The sequence below is a fragment of the Egretta garzetta genome, unplaced genomic scaffold, assembly GCF_000687185.1.
Source record: "Egretta garzetta isolate BGI_Z169 unplaced genomic scaffold, ASM68718v1 scaffold373, whole genome shotgun sequence".
NCBI lineage: Eukaryota > Metazoa > Chordata > Aves > Pelecaniformes > Ardeidae > Egretta > Egretta garzetta.
Window position 1 is genome coordinate 1,542,789 of NW_009259184.1, and position 20,143 is coordinate 1,562,931.

The window sequence follows — 20,143 nt, forward strand, 5'->3', positions numbered from 1 at the left end:
TTTGATTCCTTTAAAATTTTTTTTTTTTTTTTTTTTTTTTTAAAAACTATTTTTTTTTTTTTTAGCCATAAAAGTCATCCTATGAGTCCTCAAACCTCTAAGCAAAAATTCTGAAGTGGGCATCCACTCTTAACACCCATTCTAGTTCTTTGCCAGAAGCGATGCAAGTGTTGCTTGACTCTGTATTAGCAGGGCAGAAGCACATGCCACAGAACACATATTTAGAGTAGAAGAATTATGCTGTAGAGTCACTACAGAAAAATCATTTCCTTTTCTTCATTTACCTATCTGTCCGCATTTCACTAAAGGCAGCTTCACAAGTCATCTAGATTAGAAAAGCCTAAAAGGCCTGCATATTACCCACTCTGTCCCATTTCATATAACAGCTTCCAGTAACATCAGACAGACAATATAAGGCTTCAAACCTTGCAAGCTGCCACTTAACCACAAAGTGATTGTTATTGTGTGGCTTCACAGCATTTACATTTATTTGAAGCACTTAATCACTATGTTTTAAGTGGTCATCAAGACAGCTAGCATTACCTTTCATAGACAAACACTTACACCAAAGTACACAACATCACATATCCTAATTTGTATTTTTTAAGTCTGAAGCTTGATAAATATAAGACCAAACCCAGCAGTCAATGTACAGTCACCATGGAATTTCTTGGCTCAAGGGCTATGACCGAACTCAACAGAAGCCTACAACATAGCTGCTGTTACAGCTAGATAAGCTGTTATTCACAAAGGGAAATTTGTTGTATACTGCAAAGACATTTTTACATAAATTCTTTGAATCAAGTATTGGCAGATAGACAATAAATGCCACATGAACAACAACTTTTTTAGAGGTTAATACATACAAGGCAGTAGTCTCCAAACCTCACTGAACATGCAAGTAGGCTAGAAATTAATTACTGTGAAAAAGAAGGACTGTGAATCGCTTCAGATATACACCAGTTATTATAATGGAGAACGTTACTTACTGGACAACACCAGATTTTTGTCCCGTTCCATAACTTCCACTGAATACCAGGTTATGTTTTTAAAGATTCAGCAGTGAGAAGAACAGATGATGTTTAAATTTTCTTTCAGTATTTTTGACAAAGAAAGAATAAGGAGAAAAAGCAGCTATTTCAAGAAGTCATGGGTGCATACAGTAAAGAATATTTAAAAAGCTTGTTCTTGGAAGTTATTGACTGATTCTAATTATCTGGGAGACAACAGTATGCTTTTACTAACTTACAAGACTAATTTACAACTTCTTACCTCTAAGATCCATACTAGAGTATTTACTTAACGTGAGACATAAGAAAATGCAACTGACAAGAAACATGCATTATAAACAATTCAAGGCAGAAAACAGACTTCAGCTCAAGACAATTCAAGCAAGTAAAGCAACACATAGTGTTAGTTTTACACTAATTTTTCAGTCCACTTTTTTTAAACTTACCAACTCTGTACTAGCCCAACTGAAGGCCTGTTAAGTAAGTTATCAGGCAACAAATTGACTTCTCTCATGGTGTTAGCTAGTCGCACAGGAAGTTCTTTCCGCAGAAACATGTATGAAGTCTTCTCACATGCATTGTCACGACCTGTTAGAAGGAAGGAAAAAAAAAACACCCAGATGTCCATTGCAGCAGATCAAATTTTAGACTTCCCAGTGCTAGACATTTAAAAAAAAAATTTAAAAAAAATCAATCACTTGTGGAAATAAGTTTTAAAATAATTTCTTTCAGTGCCCACCTTCACTTCCCTCTCACTCCCAAGATACATATTACACTTTTGCCTTCCTAGAGCTTAACCCCTTTTATGTGACATTTTTCCTCATTTCACATCATCTCATCCTCTCTCCTATAAATAAAAATCCTATAAATAAAAGCCATCAAATACCAAAGACTTAATATTAGCTAGAAATAAGACTGCAAAATACTAGCTTTTATCAGTATGAGTTTTCTACTAAAGCAAGCTTTTAAAAAGTGCATGCTGCACATGTAATGGAGGGTAAGGAGTGAAAACTAAAGAACAAATCAGAATGGCAACAGCTGTCTCATGTTCCACGTCACAAGCTCTTCAAACCTACTAAGTACTTAAACATTTCAGCAGCACCTGGAAAGACCAACAACAGTCACCCATTCACCATCCCTCCCTAGGACTAGCCTACAAGATGCTCACTAGCCACCTGGAAGGAAATGCAGTGCTTGTCACCACACTCCCATTTGGAAAAGCTGCAGCTAAGATTATTTTCGACTTCCACTTTTACAACAGATTTTTATCCAGCACAGTATTTTGAAAATAAAATAAAAACCCCCAAACAGTCAGAAAGCAAGTAAAAGGGAACCAGCAAAAATAGCCATACTTTGCCATGGACCTAGTTGGAACAGTGATAATTCTCTGGAGCCACCCTACACAAACCAGAAGACTGACATTGAATGACTAATGGCATTTTTAAGCTCAAGTAGTTACTGGAGACACCTATAAAACTTTAACTACAAATATTTGAAAGTGTAAGACAGTAAGACTCTTGCCCAAATAGTTCAGATGGAAGATCAGACCTAACTTGACATACTTTTTTTGTATTTTGCAGCGTTTCACAAGTGGGGGAACTGCCCACCATAACTAATCTCTAAAGAGTCCAGGTAAATTAAAATAATAATAATAAAAAAATAATCCATGTTTTACTTGTAATGAACAGTTAGTATTCTGCTTTCCTCTAGAAAGACAGCAAATGTCTTTTGTGATCATAACCAGTAAAACCACTTGCAAAATCTGTGCGTGAAAGCATAATACAAGAGCTATAAATTATGTTCAAGCAAACCAGAAAGTGTTAAAAGCACTGCTAGGCACATAATCACTGAGATTTGCAATTTGAAAGACTCAAGTACAATGCAACCAGCACAATCAAGGTGATACTTTTTAAGGCAGTCCCATTATAATCAGCTGAACAGCAGTTTTCACCTTTTTTGCATAGGTAACATGCATTGATGGATTAGTTCCCAAACTGTAACACAAGTTTGGAGGAATATGCAGGAAGGATTACGGTTTCCCTTTTTTCTTGCTCATTTGTTATCATCAGTCAGTGGATCATTAAATTCTGTTAGTGTCAGCAATTCTATTATTGCTCTTCCAGCAAACATTTGGACCTATTTTACTTATTTGCATTTTCACATTTTCAATTACAGATACACACATCCTGTCAGAATTAGACAAAGGAAATAAGACATTACATGGTTGTTTTCTGTGAAGCACAGTAACGCTTTCGGAGTTCAGTCCTTCAATTAAGTTAGATACCAATTCACCTACCACAGAGTATACACCCTTGTTTGTTCACAAGCCATTGTACATAGCAGGTCTTTAGGAAGACTGTGGCTGGACAGCAGGAAAGACTCTCTGACTAGCTCACCCTACACCTTCTGGGCTGGAAAAAAACCCTCAGGAACAAAGACGACGACTGCTTCTTCCCAAGAGTGACTGAGAGCAAGTTTAGTTATTTTCTAGGCAGTAAAAAGCAAAGGGAATGAAAGACAGCCCAGACAGAGAATGAGGAAACAGCAAACAAGATCCGACAGGCCATGGGATTCAGTGAAAGGGCACAGGGGCCCTTCACAGACACAGTCCCCAGGATTGTGCAAAGCAGACGACAAAAGCTGCTGGACTGGAAAGAGGGACTGGCAGAAGAGACCCACTTCTCCCATGAGCAAGGGCCCAGCTCTATTCAATTTGTCTACCCCAGCAGTTCAAAACTGTAGCTTTTTTTAAGGAGTTGCCTTGCTCTAATATACAGCTACGTTTTAGGCACAGAGCCCTTTGGGGTCCCTTTGCATGCTCAGTGCAGGAAAAAGAAAGGAAGCTCCATTTCAAGGCTGCCTAGCTTGAAGGCTTGCTTCACCATAACTTCATTACATCTTGGTTTGGGGCACGCGTTCAGAATGTCAGCTGCCTAGTTGTATGCAATCTATCCGAGAGCCTCCACAAAGTTGTTTCAGCTTCTAGCAGACGGTCAGTTATCTGCTTGTCAAACAGTGCGTGCATGGCAAGAGAATGGCAATCCACTGGAAGCAGCAACAATTAGATACCCTCCAGCTCTCGAAGCAAGAAGTACACTGTGTCCTAACGGTTGCTCCTCGGCTGCTGTTCCTCACAGCAAAGCCTGTACAACCACATTTGTCAAAATGAGGGAGATCCTACCACATACAAAAAATAAAATCTGAATCTGTAAGTTAGGTGTTTTCTTAATCTAGTTTATCATACACAAGTAAGTCTAAGTTCTAAAGATCTTTCCAGAAACAGCGTTCTAGTAAGCTGTAATTCCACTTTTGCAAGCACAACCTAGTCAGATTTTTTTTTTCTTTATTTGTTACATCTTTTTTCAAAATATACAGCATTCTTTCTTCATTTTGTTATCACTCCAGCTGGATCAGTACACATTGCCAGAATCAGGTAGGCTAAAGCCAGTTTAAATCCATCAGTTTCAGTTCAAGGGAACTTGAAGTCACTCTCTTACAGTGAAAGTGAAAGTGAAACTTGTGAATAATCTCCCCTTGATTAATATCGCAGTCCCCAAGAAGTTGCTCAATAATACAAATATATAAAACAATTACCTGCTTACCTTTGTATGAAATCAAATAGAAGAAAGAATACAGTAATCTTATCCCCTAGTGCAGACTGCACTGCATTAGGCAACAAGGACTATATTTAGCTTTATTTCCAAAAATAAATGCTGTGTCAAAGTTGTTTAATTATGGTGCACTGAAGACCAATGGTAGCAGCAGACTTCAAGGCAGAACATAATGACATGGAAGTATAATGCTAGCATGGCATTACAATACACCAGGAGTATAGCTTTTGTTATGGATTACTAACAGAAGGCCCACTGCTTTTACACTTGAAGCCATGCATTGCAAATACAGCTTTGTGCTATCTTGTTAAATGATATGAAATTAACATTCATTTTTAACTCTAAGGAGTCATGAATTTTCACCTATAAATCACTGAATCACTGAACTATAGGAATACCGCTGAAGAGTCTGGTCAGAAGATGCAGTGTGAGAGTCACTGGCATAAAGAAAAAGCTTCACATAGATATTTTATTTGTAATTTTACTGTCTTGAGAAGTCCTACACACATCAGCGCAACCACTGGTTAAATACTGTACGTAAGTTTCTTCCAGAGACAGGATACAAATAGGAAAAGCATTCAAGACTTAAGAAACAAAAAGCTGTGGGGTCCATCTCGGTACAGCCATGCTGCCATCAAGAGCCAGCAACAGACTCACAGCTCCAAGGTGAGGAAGCAGGACCTCACTGTTCAACTAATGACAAAACAGAACCTACACTGCTAGAGACAGAGAAAGTTTCTACTAGGATTATCCATACAGCATTCCCACCTTGATATTCAACCTACAGCAATGCCTTCGCCTTCACTTTTACAGTCCACTACTCCTTATTATTTAACTATTAATGATTACAGTTCTTTTTTGTCTCCTCCTTTACTAGTGCTTTCCATCTACATTTTTCTAAGTAAAATGAGTATGTTCAAACTGAAACCAGCTAACCCACCACCAAAGACTTGAACAAAGTTTTAGATTCAACTTTCTCTGAATGCTGGATGTGCTTCCATTAAAAGATTACACCTTTCATAACTGAGGATTTTTCTGCAACTTCTACATTCATGCTGAATTTGAGTTATTTGAATAAAGGCTGGGTTAACATTTCATCCTAAAGAATGTTTCAATACAAACATAAATTCATTGTCTTTAAATGAAGACTGATCTGCCGAGATAGAAGAGCAGTTCCTTTCTACAGACTCAGTAATGATACACTATGTACTTCTGCTTACCTGCCAAATACTTAACTTTAGATTGCAAGCACTAGTAACAAATGAATGCAACAAAAAGTTGTCTGTTCAACTTGTGGTTTTAATACTTAAAAGCAAAGCATTTGAGAATATTTTAAAGCATTTTCTTTGGTTGTTTTTTTTAAGATTTTAAAGCAGATTAAAAGTTTTAGAGTGATATTTCAAGATACTAAAAATTTTTTGCAAGTCAGAAGTTAGGGAACATCTTCGTTTCAAGAAAAACAGCTAAAAAAATTACTTCCTTAAACTGGCAACTGCGTAGGTTTCCAATATCAGCACCTCATTTGCAGATTGTCCCACATGCTACACTATAGACATGAAAGAAACATCAACTCAAGCAAGAGTTTGAAGCTCCCAGTGCCATGTATGAGAGATTAGAAGTACTAGAAAGGAGAGGATGCCCACCTGGAAGTCTTGGATCCTCTACAGCTTACCAAAAAGTCTGAATCCTGTTTCTTGGATTGACTGTTTCTAGCTACTTATCTATTGGAAATGTTTCAGCAAGCTGAGTAACAGATCACCCTCTAATACCTTGCTGAGAACACAGAACAGTCTAAGTTTTCAGATCCTTTCAAAAGCTAACAATTTCATTGCATAGCTTAGCTAATCCTGAACATATTAGTGGAAAAAATAAAAATGAAGGGGAAAACACCCACTTCTGGAGGTATACAAATCCATCAGGAATAACCGTTCTCATCTCAAACTGTGGAGTCATCAAAGATTTTAAATACCACTTCTGAGGTACATAAGCTGTTAGACACCTAAGATTCTGCATTAGGAAAAGAAAACAGTGCATCAGAAATGCAATTATTTCAGCTTTCACAAGTTCTGCATGCGTTTTTGTAAAGATAAAACTGTCAGAGTGCCACAGGAGAATTAAGCAATATTCTGTTTTGTTAACAACCTTGTGAAGAATGAAGGCCAGATATATTACTGACAGTGCAAACTGGACCCTTTCCTTAAGTATGCGAGTAATCTCTAGAACTAATTATACTTCATTAAAACTCCTTCTGTTCAACTTGATAATCAATGTTTAATGCAGGTAGAACAGCCAAAAATTACATTCTAGTGGACAGCATCTGGTTTATTTCATACATATATATTTATATATGCAGAAACACACCAGGCAAATAGATCTCTTTAAAAGCGTGCTTTTAAAAAACTGAAAATGGAAGTATTAGAAGACTCAAAGTGAAACACTTCTTACCCACAAAGCCAAGAAGAAAGTAAGACATCACATGATATATAGGGTTCACAATTTTACACACACACCATCAATGTTTATTTCCCAGTGTCTGTAATACAGCAATACTTGATTTTGATTGAGCAATAATTCAGTTTTGTTGCTTTAAGTGGAAAAATTGTGCAGACCAAATTCTTAAATCAGGTACTGAAAGAGGTTTCCTTCTATGAGGAGTATCACATTAAGGCAACATAAAGAACAAACCATACAGCATACTACCTCTCTGCCACAGGTTTACTCTGCTGCAGGGAACAAAGCAGCCCCATACTACTATTCATGGTAGAAAATAACCCTATAAAGTAATTCTGTTTTCTAAGGGACTAGATTTAAATTAAGGGTCAAGAGGCCAGATCTTCTTTAGATTTTTACTCCTCTTAATGAAAGTTAAGCTGATTAAGAAACTCCCAGATCATACCTACGGTGCTTAAAACTTAACCCAGAATTCAACAAAAGAGGATGAAGGGAAGCACGTGTAAAATAACCCACTCTACTCAACACTGGTAAATTACATCCATTTCTGAGCATCTTCTAAAAGGATAGACGGACCAAGGAGGATCCAGATGACCACAACAGTAAAACAGTCTGTGACAAAGGAATGAATGAATCTGACAGGATTTAGTTAAGAAGAAATAGATAAAGAATACAGCAACGCTCTTCAAAGCCTTACAGTTCACTATGGAGGAGAGAGCAGTAGCCTAGTCCATCAAGAACTAAACAAGTACTAGACTCAAACTACAAGTTTCAAGTCACAATTTGACAGCAGCTTCCTGATGGTAAACACTATAAAAGACAGCAACCTGCTCTGCTTTTTTGCCATCTCTTTTACTAGAAAAGTTAGACATCTGCCCAAAATTACATTAAGCTAGTTGATTCAGCCTCTGAACTGGAGATTAAACTGAACACTGCCTAACATTCTTTGTAGCCCTAATTCTCTCATGACCCAAGAGGAAGAAAGTGATCACTAAGTATCTTGTCAATCACCTGCAAAAAGAAAGCAGTGCAATTTCACACAGGAAGAGAAACAAGCATAAAGTGAGAACTCTGAAGCAAGGCAAAGTTAGTAAAAATGCAGCACAGTCTGAGTAAACTAAGTGATACAACAGAAGGTACTTTGGCAGAAAAATGGCAATAAAAAGCAAGATATTTGTGAAGGAAGTAATCTTCTGAGTTATTTCAAATTATTGCTACTGCACACATACCTAGTGCAAAAACTGAAGAAAATGTCAAGTGCCACCACAGTAGGTCTTTAAAAAGGTTTTAAAAAAAAAGTTGTTTAATAAATGCTCTACCAACTTCAATCTTCTGAACAATCTTACCTGTCTGGGCTAGTCAGTCACTTTACACAAAACTCATACAGAAAAACATATTCATGGCCTCCTCTGCCACCTTCAAATCTTCAGTTCAGAACTGGCACTAAAGTTGGTGATGCCAATCTTGAGACTTTTGTTTAAGTACAAGTCAATGTAACGGCCTGACTACAGATACAGCCTTCAACATCATGAAAATGAGAAGATACATTAGTTGAACAAGGATCTAAGCAGTGATCTCCTGGGCTTTACATCAAACTAAGGTCAGTGAAGAACATCCTATGGCCAACCTTCCATGCAACAGCCTTACACAATAGAACCAAGCCAGGGTTTGTAACAATACAGTGGGAATGGTACCTACGTAAACACTACTGCATTTGGAATAGTAACCATCCACAAGAGTGTCTCTAAATGATGGTGGATTTGCTTATGCAATGAAGTATGACATACCTGAAGAGCTGATTTGACTGCCCTTGCTCAAGTTTAAGTTGAGAATATGGGTAAACTTACTTAAGTAAGACAGTAAGACATTAAGATTTCATTAAATGTTCACCCAGAAGGTGGCATTTAATATTAAAATCCTTAGAGGTGAAAAGGTGTTAAGACATTTCCACCAGAAATAAATCATGTCATTTATTCAATTAGACAGGTATCAGAGGGGAAAAAAAAAATATAGAGGTATAAACTAAACATGATCCAAAAGCTTTGAGGTAATGCAGGTCACAAAAACAGGCTTGAATGCATTAGGTTTTCTAAATGCAGTACCATCAGATGTGAAAAGATTAAAAGTGCAACGTTTTGGGATTATTATCACCGGTGAACCTTCAATCCAAAGGAAATTCAGGAAGCAGAGTTCTACTTCCAGACAGTTTTCTCTACTCTTCTGTTTTCCCCTCTCTTGGATTCAGTTCTTTGCTGAACATTTACTCATCTCTTCCCTGTTTTTCTCTTTCACCTTTTACCCCGTATTGCTAAGGAATGGAAAACAAATGTAAGTGATAACAAGGCCCACTCAGGCTCTAGAGATCATATGCCTGTAGCACATAGGGGGGAAAAAAGAGTATTTTTCAACTGGAAGGAAGGAACATTCATCACAGTGCTCCCTCTGAACCAGTATCTTTTCAGTTCCTTCCATTACAGTAATGGAACAACTGTTGCAAAGCTGGACCTAGAGAAAACTTTTATTGTGAGCCCTGCAAACAATGTAGAGGCTATTCACACACACGCAGCAGACCCTGATTCAATTCTGGCAAATTCTACAAATTGCCAGAGCAATACTGTGCTGTCCAAGATTCAGATTACAAAAGGATTAGTTCCATACAGAAGGCTGTACACAAACCTTGATTTTGCTGCAGAAGAGGGCAGAAACTCAGCATGAGACCATGAACTCGGTTCCTCCAGAACATTATCAAATGCTTTCAGTTCAGCTGCCAGATTCCCACATTCATGAAATATGCCACTGAGAACAGACCACAGTAGTAGTCCTTCACAGGTCGTGACCAAAGTCACCTGCTTGGAAAACCTAATATGGCTGTCACATCCCTCGCAGGTACTGTACTGCTGGGTTCACATCATAAAAGCATCAGTAGCTTCTGAGTATTAACACCTACCTGTCAGAGGAGACAGGAAAAGAAGAAACTAAGCACTCTTTTTAGTCCTTTCTCCGCACCCAGAGGTCTAGTTCTCTCCATTAACTATGTATCCAGCACCACGCTGAGACAACATTGACTGCCAGGCCAACTGCAGCATTTACTTTCTATTCCAAAGGAAAATTTCAGGATACCATTCACTAATGAGAATGCATTAGCCTGTATTCTGTTGTCTAAATGACCAGACCAAATCCCATTGGCAAGCCAAAGGTCTAGACTTCAACTTAAGTTCAAAATTAAGTAACTACTCCTCAATTTGTACATAGAAAAAAATATACTTATCTCCACTTATTTCCAAAATCTCTGAAAGAGTCAGGTTGGTCATATCTTATGTGTATTCGTTACTATGGCCATACAGATGAATACTACCGGTGCCAAGAGAAAGTCAGTTCACATTTTCATGTAAATGCAGGTTAAGGACAAAATGTCAGACAGCTCAACATGGATGAAATCATTCCACTTATTATTACATCAGCTATACACTAATGTAATAACGAATAACATAGCAATAATAATGTAATAAGTTAAGATATGTAACTTGTGAACTCCAGTAAGCCTGTTTCAAGCAAATCATCCTCCAAATGAAATGGACTGTGCTGGAAAGCAGCTTAATTTACTACTGAACTGGAACAGATAAACAGAAGGAATTAACAGATGCACAATAGACTGTAGATCTATCAAAGTCTTAGTCAAACTGCAACCATTAATTGTAACTCAAAGCCACAGTTTTCCATTCACTGAATAGAACAAGGGAAGATGTCTCTCTCTCAAGAAGAATGGTTTATCAATCAGAAAACCACTTGTAAAAGCTGTAAACCAGTACCACGTATTATATAAACCAACCCAAATTAAAATAGAAGTATGAATTTTTAAATTAAGCTTCTCTGACCCAAAACTAATATTTAATTGCTTACCACTCAATTCTAACAAAGTAACTTTTTGAGTATTTTAAAGCGCTGGCCAAGAGAAAACACAGTATTCAAAAGGATCTATAAAGTTTAATGCAGAGGCGCTCAAGCAATTACTCACAGGCTGTATTATTTTTTACATCAATTCACATAGGCCCAAGGTTGTCTTTCCTTAGGACATTTTGGGAACAGGCTAGAAGTCAGAGGAATCATTTTAGCAGCTAGGTTTTGTCTTGCCCGTCTCACAAGCACTCCCCACCGCACATGACAGGCAAAGAGCCAAAACGTTCTTAGGAGAAGCCATGGTCCAGATCAGGTTCCTGATCCTAGAGCTATCCGTAAAACCCAAAGACTCCCTCCCTAACCAAGCTCAAGGAGCCTCAGAAAAACCACCCCAAAACGCGTCTCTCCAGACTCCATGAGCCCCTCTCCCACCACCACCACCGCCGCCACGAAGGGGCTCTGTGCCTTTCAAACAGGCAATCCTGGACAAAACAAATTTAATGTTTTGTTCTGGTGAGACTTGAAATTTTAAAACAAATTTATAAGTTTTTTTAAATGTAGATGATGCTTAGAACACCAAGCCAAAGAAACTTTATTCCCCATTTGTTGTGGTCTGATCACATTCTGTTACAATAAACTGACCAGAAAAGACTTAATTCTGCTCCTTTGAGCTTATAATCACCTTTTCCTCCCATAAAAGGTGAAGATCTATTTCACATTGAAGGTTATAATTAGATATTCCAAATTTTTAACACTCTCCCTAAGCTCTTGCAGCTTTGACAACTTCCTCCCTGATCTTTATGGAAAACTTCTGCAACAGTTAGTGGGAATTACAGAAAAATACAAATATCTGCTTTACCCTTTAGTCCCTGTCAACATGCCAAAGTGAAAGATATTCCAAATCTCAATTAAGTCAGTGAAAGTATTTATAATACTATGTTACTTATTTTACATTGACTACAAACTGACTGTTTTAAATATATACATATATGCACAGAGTAAGAGTAGCCTCTTCCCAGGCAAAGAAAATAATTTAAACAGGGCAAAGAAATATGTAAGAGAGATCACATTTACACAGAAAGGTTCAAAGGAAAAAAGGGTCAACATAATAGTCTCTCGTAACACACAAAGTATCAGAAAAAGGAGAAAAATTGTGTATCTGAGTCACAGTTCAGTGCCCTAATCCGTCCTTTCAACCTACTACTCTAAGAAGAAAAGTTACATTTAACTGAGTCCAGGAACACACACAAAATCATAAACTTATTTCAAAATATGTTTAAGTAGCAGCCTATAAAATACTTCAGCAATTTTGGGAAAAGGGTGGCTTTAAAAAAATACTAATATTTTAAGGATAACTGGCAGCAAGAAAAGCTGCTTTAATATAGCAACTATGGAATGAGATTAAACAATTCGTAAATCTGTGGCAAATTCTATTATGGATTAAAAGACAAGTAGTGTATTTTCCCACTTCCACAATGCTGAGGCCATCGCCCATCGGTTATTTCCACGAAGCCTGTAAGCAACAGCTGTGCTGCACCAGGCGCCGCCATTTGCAGAAGACGGTGGCCAGCTACTCACAGAACACAGCACTGGTTTACTTCTGCTGGTGCCCACTAAGCTGAGAGGATCTAAACATACTTCAACTTATCCAAAATTTCTATCAGGGACAGAGGGAAGCTGTGATTTCCTTTAAGTTTCTGGATACAATCTGCCTTTTTCTGAAGATGAAAGCAAAGATTAATTCAGTAGTCTTTATCATTATGTACTTACTTTAATCAAGTAAATGCTATACTTCAGCCCTCTCCCCAATCACTATAAATTACCTCAGCATTTTTTTCTCTGCTTTTCTATCCCCTGACTTTTCACCTTAGCTGTTATTTGTACTGCAGCCCAAGATGTATGTCCTTGTTTCCAGTTTTCAGATTATTCTTTTTTAAAGAACAGTATTTCTGGAATTCCTAACGCTTCTCTACTGCTCTCTTATCTTCTGCCTGCATCATAATTTCTCTTTCAGAACTTGACAGGTCATCTTATATTCCTTAGTTAGGGAAGGTCTCTCCTAAGACATATTTCCTTAGCTTGTAAAAGTTATACTACTTTAAAATCACTAGTTGTCATTTCTTCCATTCCCGAGGGGAAGGAATGCTATCAATTCATTATCATTTTCAAAATTTAATTAAGTTTCTGATTTTCAAGCACCTCATTATTAGTCCAAATCTAATCTAAAGCAGGTACTTCAATAATTTCTACCAGTTTCTGGGGAAAAAAAAAAGGCATCCCAAACATTCTTAGATCTTCAAGAACTGCAAATCCTATCTTTTTGTCCTTCCAGAAAGTAGTTTTGTCAAGTTTGCAATTTCTGTCAAGCTGTATTCTGTATCACTTCTGTTACTTGCTAAAAAAACCCCACCACACCACACCCCTAAAAAAGCCACAAAACCAAAAACATTGTTTGCTGCTTCATGTGCATTAGGCATTCTTGTCTTCTTTCTTTCACCGAAAGATATTCCACTGTCTGCTTCAATGCCACATCAGCTTCAGCAAAAAAAAGAAGAGGACGAGTATGCACACATGTAGGTATGCAGCGTAACACCATCTGCCTTTCCCAGCACCTGAAGGCACCTTTGGTCAGTCCAAAATCAAGCAGAATGCAGCCTAAGAAATTGTCTGCCATTTAGGGAAACAAAACACAATCGATCCCATCAGTTGGAGGATGCTCACTTGCAGACTACTAGCCCGTGCTTACAGGCAAGAAGTGACCAGTCAAATCACCTACTGAAGGCAGAATTCCCTGTGCTTAGCCTTTGTAACACACACACACACCCCCAGCCTACTGCCTTGGTGATCCAGTTCAATCATCCACAGCAATTTATGGAATTTGTACCATAACGATACTAAAATACCAAATTCAGAATATATGAAGTCTCAATTACTTATAGAAATGAAATGTTCCTTTACAGCATAATCAAAATAGTTAAAAATTGAAACCAAAGCTAACATTTCTTGAGAAAACTCTGCAGAACTGCACTTATGAAGATTCAACTACCAGCATAACATTTGAAAACAAACTTGTTCTGGGAAAAAAAAAAATAATAGAAGTGACTATCAAGCAAGCACACTTAATCCCTGAAACAGTCTCCAAAAGTGACTGATACAGATAACGAAATGCACCATGATCTAATACTACATAGTACTCACACACACACACACAAAAGTATCTCTACCATATCACAGTTCAATAGTGACGGCTGAACAAAGTTATCTAACCACAGTGACTCTGCCAGACCTTCACAACAATCAATACTAGGCCTCATAAAAACCTTCAATATTATAAATAGTATTGGACTATCACCGCCTGCCAGAGACTGGCAGAGTCGTAAACAGTAGCAGGTTATAAATAACAACAGCTGCATCACACAAAGACTTCCAGCTACTTGCTGTGCTGCACCCCATGCAAAGTAAACCCCTTTTTATGTTATGAAATGCAAACTTTACTCATGCTCGTATCTAGAGAAAGAAGGACTGAATATGGAAAAGCAATAACCCCCAAAGAATTCAAGAACAAAAGCAGACAGACAATCCAGCTTCCACCGTGACAAAAGGATAGTCTTTCAAGGTAAAAAGAAAAGAGTAGTAAAATGATTCTGTTCCAGTGTTAGGCAAAACTCCTATCAGGATTCTACTTAAAGCTCTAACAGCCACATTTCAAAGAGTAATAACAAAAAGCCAAATAAGTTAATTCTGTGGTATTTTCATGAGGCTTGAAATAACTCATTTAAACAACACATTTAGCTTTACAAAATCAAGATAAAATGTTCCTTCACAAGTGCAGATACCTCACAGTGAAAAAATTCCAGGCAAAGGATCCCAGCCTATCAACAAAAGCTGTAACAAAACTGCTAGTTGGAAGCTGAAGCTAGTCAGATGAAAATAAGAGACAGTAACGGCTGACTAGCATTCATCTTTCTGATCCGATTCAGTGGTTAGCATGCTGATGCTTAACATTCACGTTAAGAAGAATTTGGTTTTTTTTTTCAAGATGAATTTAAATCAAGCGTAAGGTTTTAAGGTCAATTCACAGACAGCAGTAGAAAAAACACATCTGCATGCAATAAATGGCAGGTAATTATTTAACAGTATCTTCTAACCCTAAACTTTGTGAGTGTCTTAGATGCAGAGTCTCTCCGTTAATGTTATGTTAAAAAAAAAACCATTAAACTTCTAATACATTTTAATGTGAAAAAATCTTCTAATAGTCATCTTCCATCAGAAGACTAATAATTATGTTTGGAGACATAAGGCTGTTTTCAACCTCCACTTTCCTAACCCCACATCTTGTTCAAATTGTATCTGCTAGGTACCTTTTCAACGGCAGGCTTTCAGTTCCAGCGCTGATGCATGCCTGCTGGCAACATGCAATGTAAACACTCCTGCAGAAACCTGATCTAATACTGCGCATACAACTGACAGCAATGACAAAACCGGGCTTACTCTTTGTATCAGTTCTGGAAGAGCCCTACAAGCTTCCTCAAGACAGGTAAGTTTTATAGGTACCACATAAACTAAACAATTTCATACCAAAAATTCTATTTAAAAATGGGGAGGATCCATTGCTCATCTTTTCCTCCAGATATGCCCCAGGACACGACAGTTCCCAAACTGCATGCACTCACTGTGATTATCAGCTGCACGCTCAGCTGTTCACAGTACAGTAAGATTACTAAATTACAACATTTGTGATATTTTTCAGTGCCAGTAGCTTTAGCAGTTGTCACAGATATTTTGATTGTAACCTACAGAATCAGGATCTCCCGAGACACGTTCCACAATGAGAATTCACTATGATTCACTATTCTATCTTAAACATGTGGCTTTTTTGTCCAAACTCGTTAGTAACTACATGGAATATGAACACTAACATATGACAAATAAGGGGTAAGTGCCATTTTGTATGTGTAGGTAAAACTTCACAAAGAGCTAACCAAAAGCAAGTTTAACCTCACAGCTGCAAAATCCATCCAAAACATTTGGTACGAAACTTAAAGCAGAAAAGGCTAGAATATAGCTAAATACATAGCTTCAGGAGTAAACAAGCTCCAAAAGCACACGGTATGTGTTTTTGACAACCTCAGACTCGTGGAAGTCTCAGGCACTACATCAGCTGCGCAGTAGCAGTGAGAGCGTTACGTGAGTACAGTATACTGGCATACATTCACAATATAGCACCAGCACATCCTCAAATGACTCTCTGATGCACCATCAAAAGATTACACAATTTGTATTCCATCCCTGTCTTTATTTGCGCTTAACTATTTTTTATGTAACCTTTTCAGTACCACAACTCGTTCCATGAAACGTCTGTTAATATCTTTACTGTCATCTGGGGGGGTACCCCAACATAACCCACACCAGGCAGTTGCGTGGAGCTTGCTAGCTCAGTCACCCTTCAGCATCAGTAGGGCTGTAAGGGTTCTGGCTCACACCTAGCCCTTACCAAGCCAGCTTGTAGCGCACACAGAATGAGCTCAAGCCTCTTTGCATCCTTCCTTAAATGCTAGGACACTCTGGAAACTCTACTTGCCTCAAACAGACCTGTCTGATGGGTTATTTACTTTCCCCGGGCCTATGTGACCGATTGGCTACCCAGGTATGTAGCTGCTGATGAATATTATTGGCTATTTGGGATTAACCTGTAGTCCTCTAAGGCCCGCCTTGCACACTGAAGTAAAGCTAAATTGAGATGTTATATCAAAGCTGACACGAAATAGGGATCTCCAGTATGGCCATCTTTTTTCAGTCTAGCCCCAAACACATACAAAGATCCATGTACCTGAAAGTTGAACTACAGCTCTACTTACAAGTTTATTTCAGAAAGGTATTTCAGTAATTATAGCAGACTGGGTCATTTAGGAATGCCTGCACTTGGAAATCTACCAAAATAACTTCCCCAGCTGAATTCAGTGGGTTTGTTTTCGGTTTTGGTTTTGTTTTTTCCAGACCAGAATAATTACGGAGGCCTGGATAAACCGAGAATGACATGCTAACATTAAACAAGGTCAAAACTTGTTTATATTAAAACACACTTACAGAAGGTCATTCTTTCGCAAAGGAAAGAGATTGCACAAGGATCTTGGGAAAAGCACTTTGTAAGAAAGAAACTAAGTGAACAGTATTCAAGAAGAGCATGCAAACAGAAAATGAACACATACAGGAAAAAAGCAGCACAGACAATCTGAGCACTCCTAGTTTGTGACACAGAGGTCCCAAGCCCATGACACAGTAACCTCTTACATAGTTGCAGCAGCTACAAAGATAGCTGCAAGCCTGACAGAAAGTAAATCACATATGGCAGAACATGGTCTGTAGACACAAACAGGACTCGGCTATAAACCAACTGAGAATCACTCCTTGAAGTATTACTCTGTTTTGTTTCACACTTTTTTTAGTACTACTCAGTTAGCTTCAACAGCCAAACTGTCTTTTGTAGTGGTTTAATTAACTGAATTAAGCTATGTGAGAAAGTTTTAAAATAAACATCATTGATCCCTGTCATTGGAAAGGAATAGAGACTCTACAGCCCCACTATGCACACAATTGTATTCCATATAACACACAGTTACTCAGCAATAATAAAAAAAATAAAAATCTAAGCTGTATGTCAGTATACATTGCCACTAACTGTGCTTGAAGAGACTCTTCAGCTCACGAGAAATATAGTTTCTCTCCCCCTGGCTCACCAGGATCTTGCAGAGACAAATTTAGAAGGCAGTTTAGCCTAAACCAATAAACCAAAACAAAAAAGAAGACATAAAGACCATACTGTAATTTCATTATTGTCAGAACTGAAGTAAAAGATTCTTCTCAAAAAAAAATTGAATTGCAGTTAAGTGCAAATTCCTCCTTTTTTTAATACAAGAAACACACGTAAATCAGACAACAAAATCAGAGACTGCCATGAGGGGGTTATTCACACGTTTCCTTTGGGCTGCTTCTTCTTCAACACTTGCTGAAAATTCAGTCATCTTTTTGTAACACAAGCGCTACATTTACGCAGCTCAACAAACATACCATTTCTTTTTGAGTGAGACATTAGGTAGCCTCTATAAGCGAACTACAAAAGAGTTCTTCCCATCAAACGGTCAGGCTAGGCAAACACAACTGAACTGCACCTTTAGTATCACACTCCTTGTGCTTGGCATACTTGCTCTCTTCAATACTTGTGTCCTGTGCCACCAGCAAATTCTTTTTTGGGTAATTCAGTTAGAAGTGATGTAGTTCCCTGATAGAGCGCATGCTCTCCAGGCCTTCCATGCCTCGAGTGGTAAAATTCTTGCACCAACACCTCACGTTTTGTTGCCAATTTCTCCTCTCCACCTCTGAAGTCTCCAACAGAACTTGAAACTACCCAAAGTCATCAACACCTAGGAACACACAAGTTAAGTAACTACATTGTTTTTAATCTATTTGATTAAACTGCTGTAATCTTCCTACTCGATGTTTCCTAAGTAAACACAGCCACTAAAGAGAAAGTAAGTGGAGATGTTAAGTGGCCTATATAAGGCTTATTAAGATCAAGCTGATAGTTTTAGCAAGGCTGATGTGACATAAGGCCACTAATCTTAGAAACTCCTGTTGATCTTAGAAGCCTAAACCATAGGCATTTTTTCATTCAGAGGTTTTAAATGTCGAAGACTATAGTTTCCTGTCAGTATTAAGACATGAACACACTTAAATATATAGCCTACGCGCGCACAAGATTCCATAGACACATCCAGTGACAACAGACTGGAGTACATCCAAACAGGGCTGGCCAGGCTGTAACATACCGTTCTCACTCTCTTCATTTCCACTAACATAAACCAGGCTTAAAATCATAAAATGAGACTACTTCTTCCTGAAGAATCATGAGACACTTGTCAAACCATAAAGTAATACAGACACGACAAGGCAAAACAAAACAAAACAAAAAAAGCATTATTAAAGGCTGCCACCCAAGGGATGTCCAAAACCAAGCAGTACTGCAGGAACGACTTACAAGGGTAGAAAAAAAGCAGCACATTTTTTCCAGAACACCCAAGCCATTAAAACAAAGACTTCACATCTCTCTGCTCTCAACTCAAAAGCCTCACGAACATTAATACTTCCCCAGCAACAATTTACAAACCCAACTTTCAAATAAACAACAGTGAAATGATTTCTTTAATGCCAGGTCTAAAATGAAGATATTCTAAGTTTTAGGCCATTGCTCTTGCCAGTACAGAAAGACATGGCAATAAGGAGCACAAATGCCACAGTAGGGGAAGCACAGCAGCAAAGGAAGGGGTGGGGAAATGAGAACAGACTCACGTGAGCAGAGACCAGAGAAGGAAAGCCGGGGTTCTAGTCAGGTTCTCCTTTTAATATAACACTGGACAAGGATGTTTTGGGTTTTTTTAAGATGGTAGAAAACCCTGTCTCACTGAGACATGGTAGCAAGCCCCAGTGCTGTCTCTTTAATACTTGCAGAATTTTTCCACAAATACCGTTGCCATAAATGTGCAATTGTTTCCACTTTTAATCACCTTCTGGCCTAATATCACTGGCTCATTTTTGTCTTCTCGTACCTTTTGTGTAATACTGGAATGAAGGAACTTTCTATTAAGCTTAACAGTGTTACATGCGGCCTTTATATTTACTCTACCAGCAATATTCACATGATAGTAAAATCTAAACAACTCTTGCGTTGAGAGAGCAGGAGCCAAATAACCTCTGATATGGCCATGAGTAGTTTATTGTTATCTAGATTAAAACGTCAGTTTTCTAACAGCAACACAAGTCATTCCTGGGTTTCAGTCCAGCGCTTATGAAAATAAAAACGCTATTTCTTCATCCGCAACGCTCCCTAAAGCGCATGAATGTCCCATGAACAGGTCTCCTACAGAAGTACTGTCAGCTTATGCTTGAGGTTTAAGTAAGCCAACCTTCTGCACGGCACATTAAAATTTTCACGATCAAGATCGGTAACTTACTCGCTCCTTCAGCTGCTAAGCTCACAAAATTTCAGGTCAGAGACCCTTACTTTGACCCTCTTTCCACCCCCCACCCCCCCCCGAGCTCGTCGCCTGGGAATAACGCGAGGAAGGAGAGCCAAGCGTGCCTCTCCAGCCTCCCGCCACCGCACCTCACAAGGCCGAG

The 20,143-nt window shown here is 38.3% G+C and overlaps 1 protein-coding gene across 3 annotated transcripts in view; it reads right to left on the bottom strand.

The window, feature by feature from the left end:
* Window positions 1-18,074, bottom strand: part of PDK3 (pyruvate dehydrogenase kinase 3) — a 55,470-nt gene extending 37,396 nt beyond the window's left edge. For all 3 annotated transcript variants that reach the window (XR_004841597.1, XR_004841596.1, XM_009635689.2), the window contains exons 1-2: window positions 18,038-18,074; window positions 1,457-1,598 (exon numbers count right to left, since the gene is read on the bottom strand). Coding sequence is in view for 1 of the 3 variants with exons in the window: in XM_009635689.2 (XP_009633984.2) it covers window positions 1,457-1,598; window positions 18,038-18,059 (164 nt within the window). In the remaining 2 variants the exon portion in view is untranslated. The remainder of the gene's footprint in view (window positions 1-1,456; window positions 1,599-18,037) is intronic.
* Between the last annotated feature and the right edge of the window lie 2,069 nt (window positions 18,075-20,143).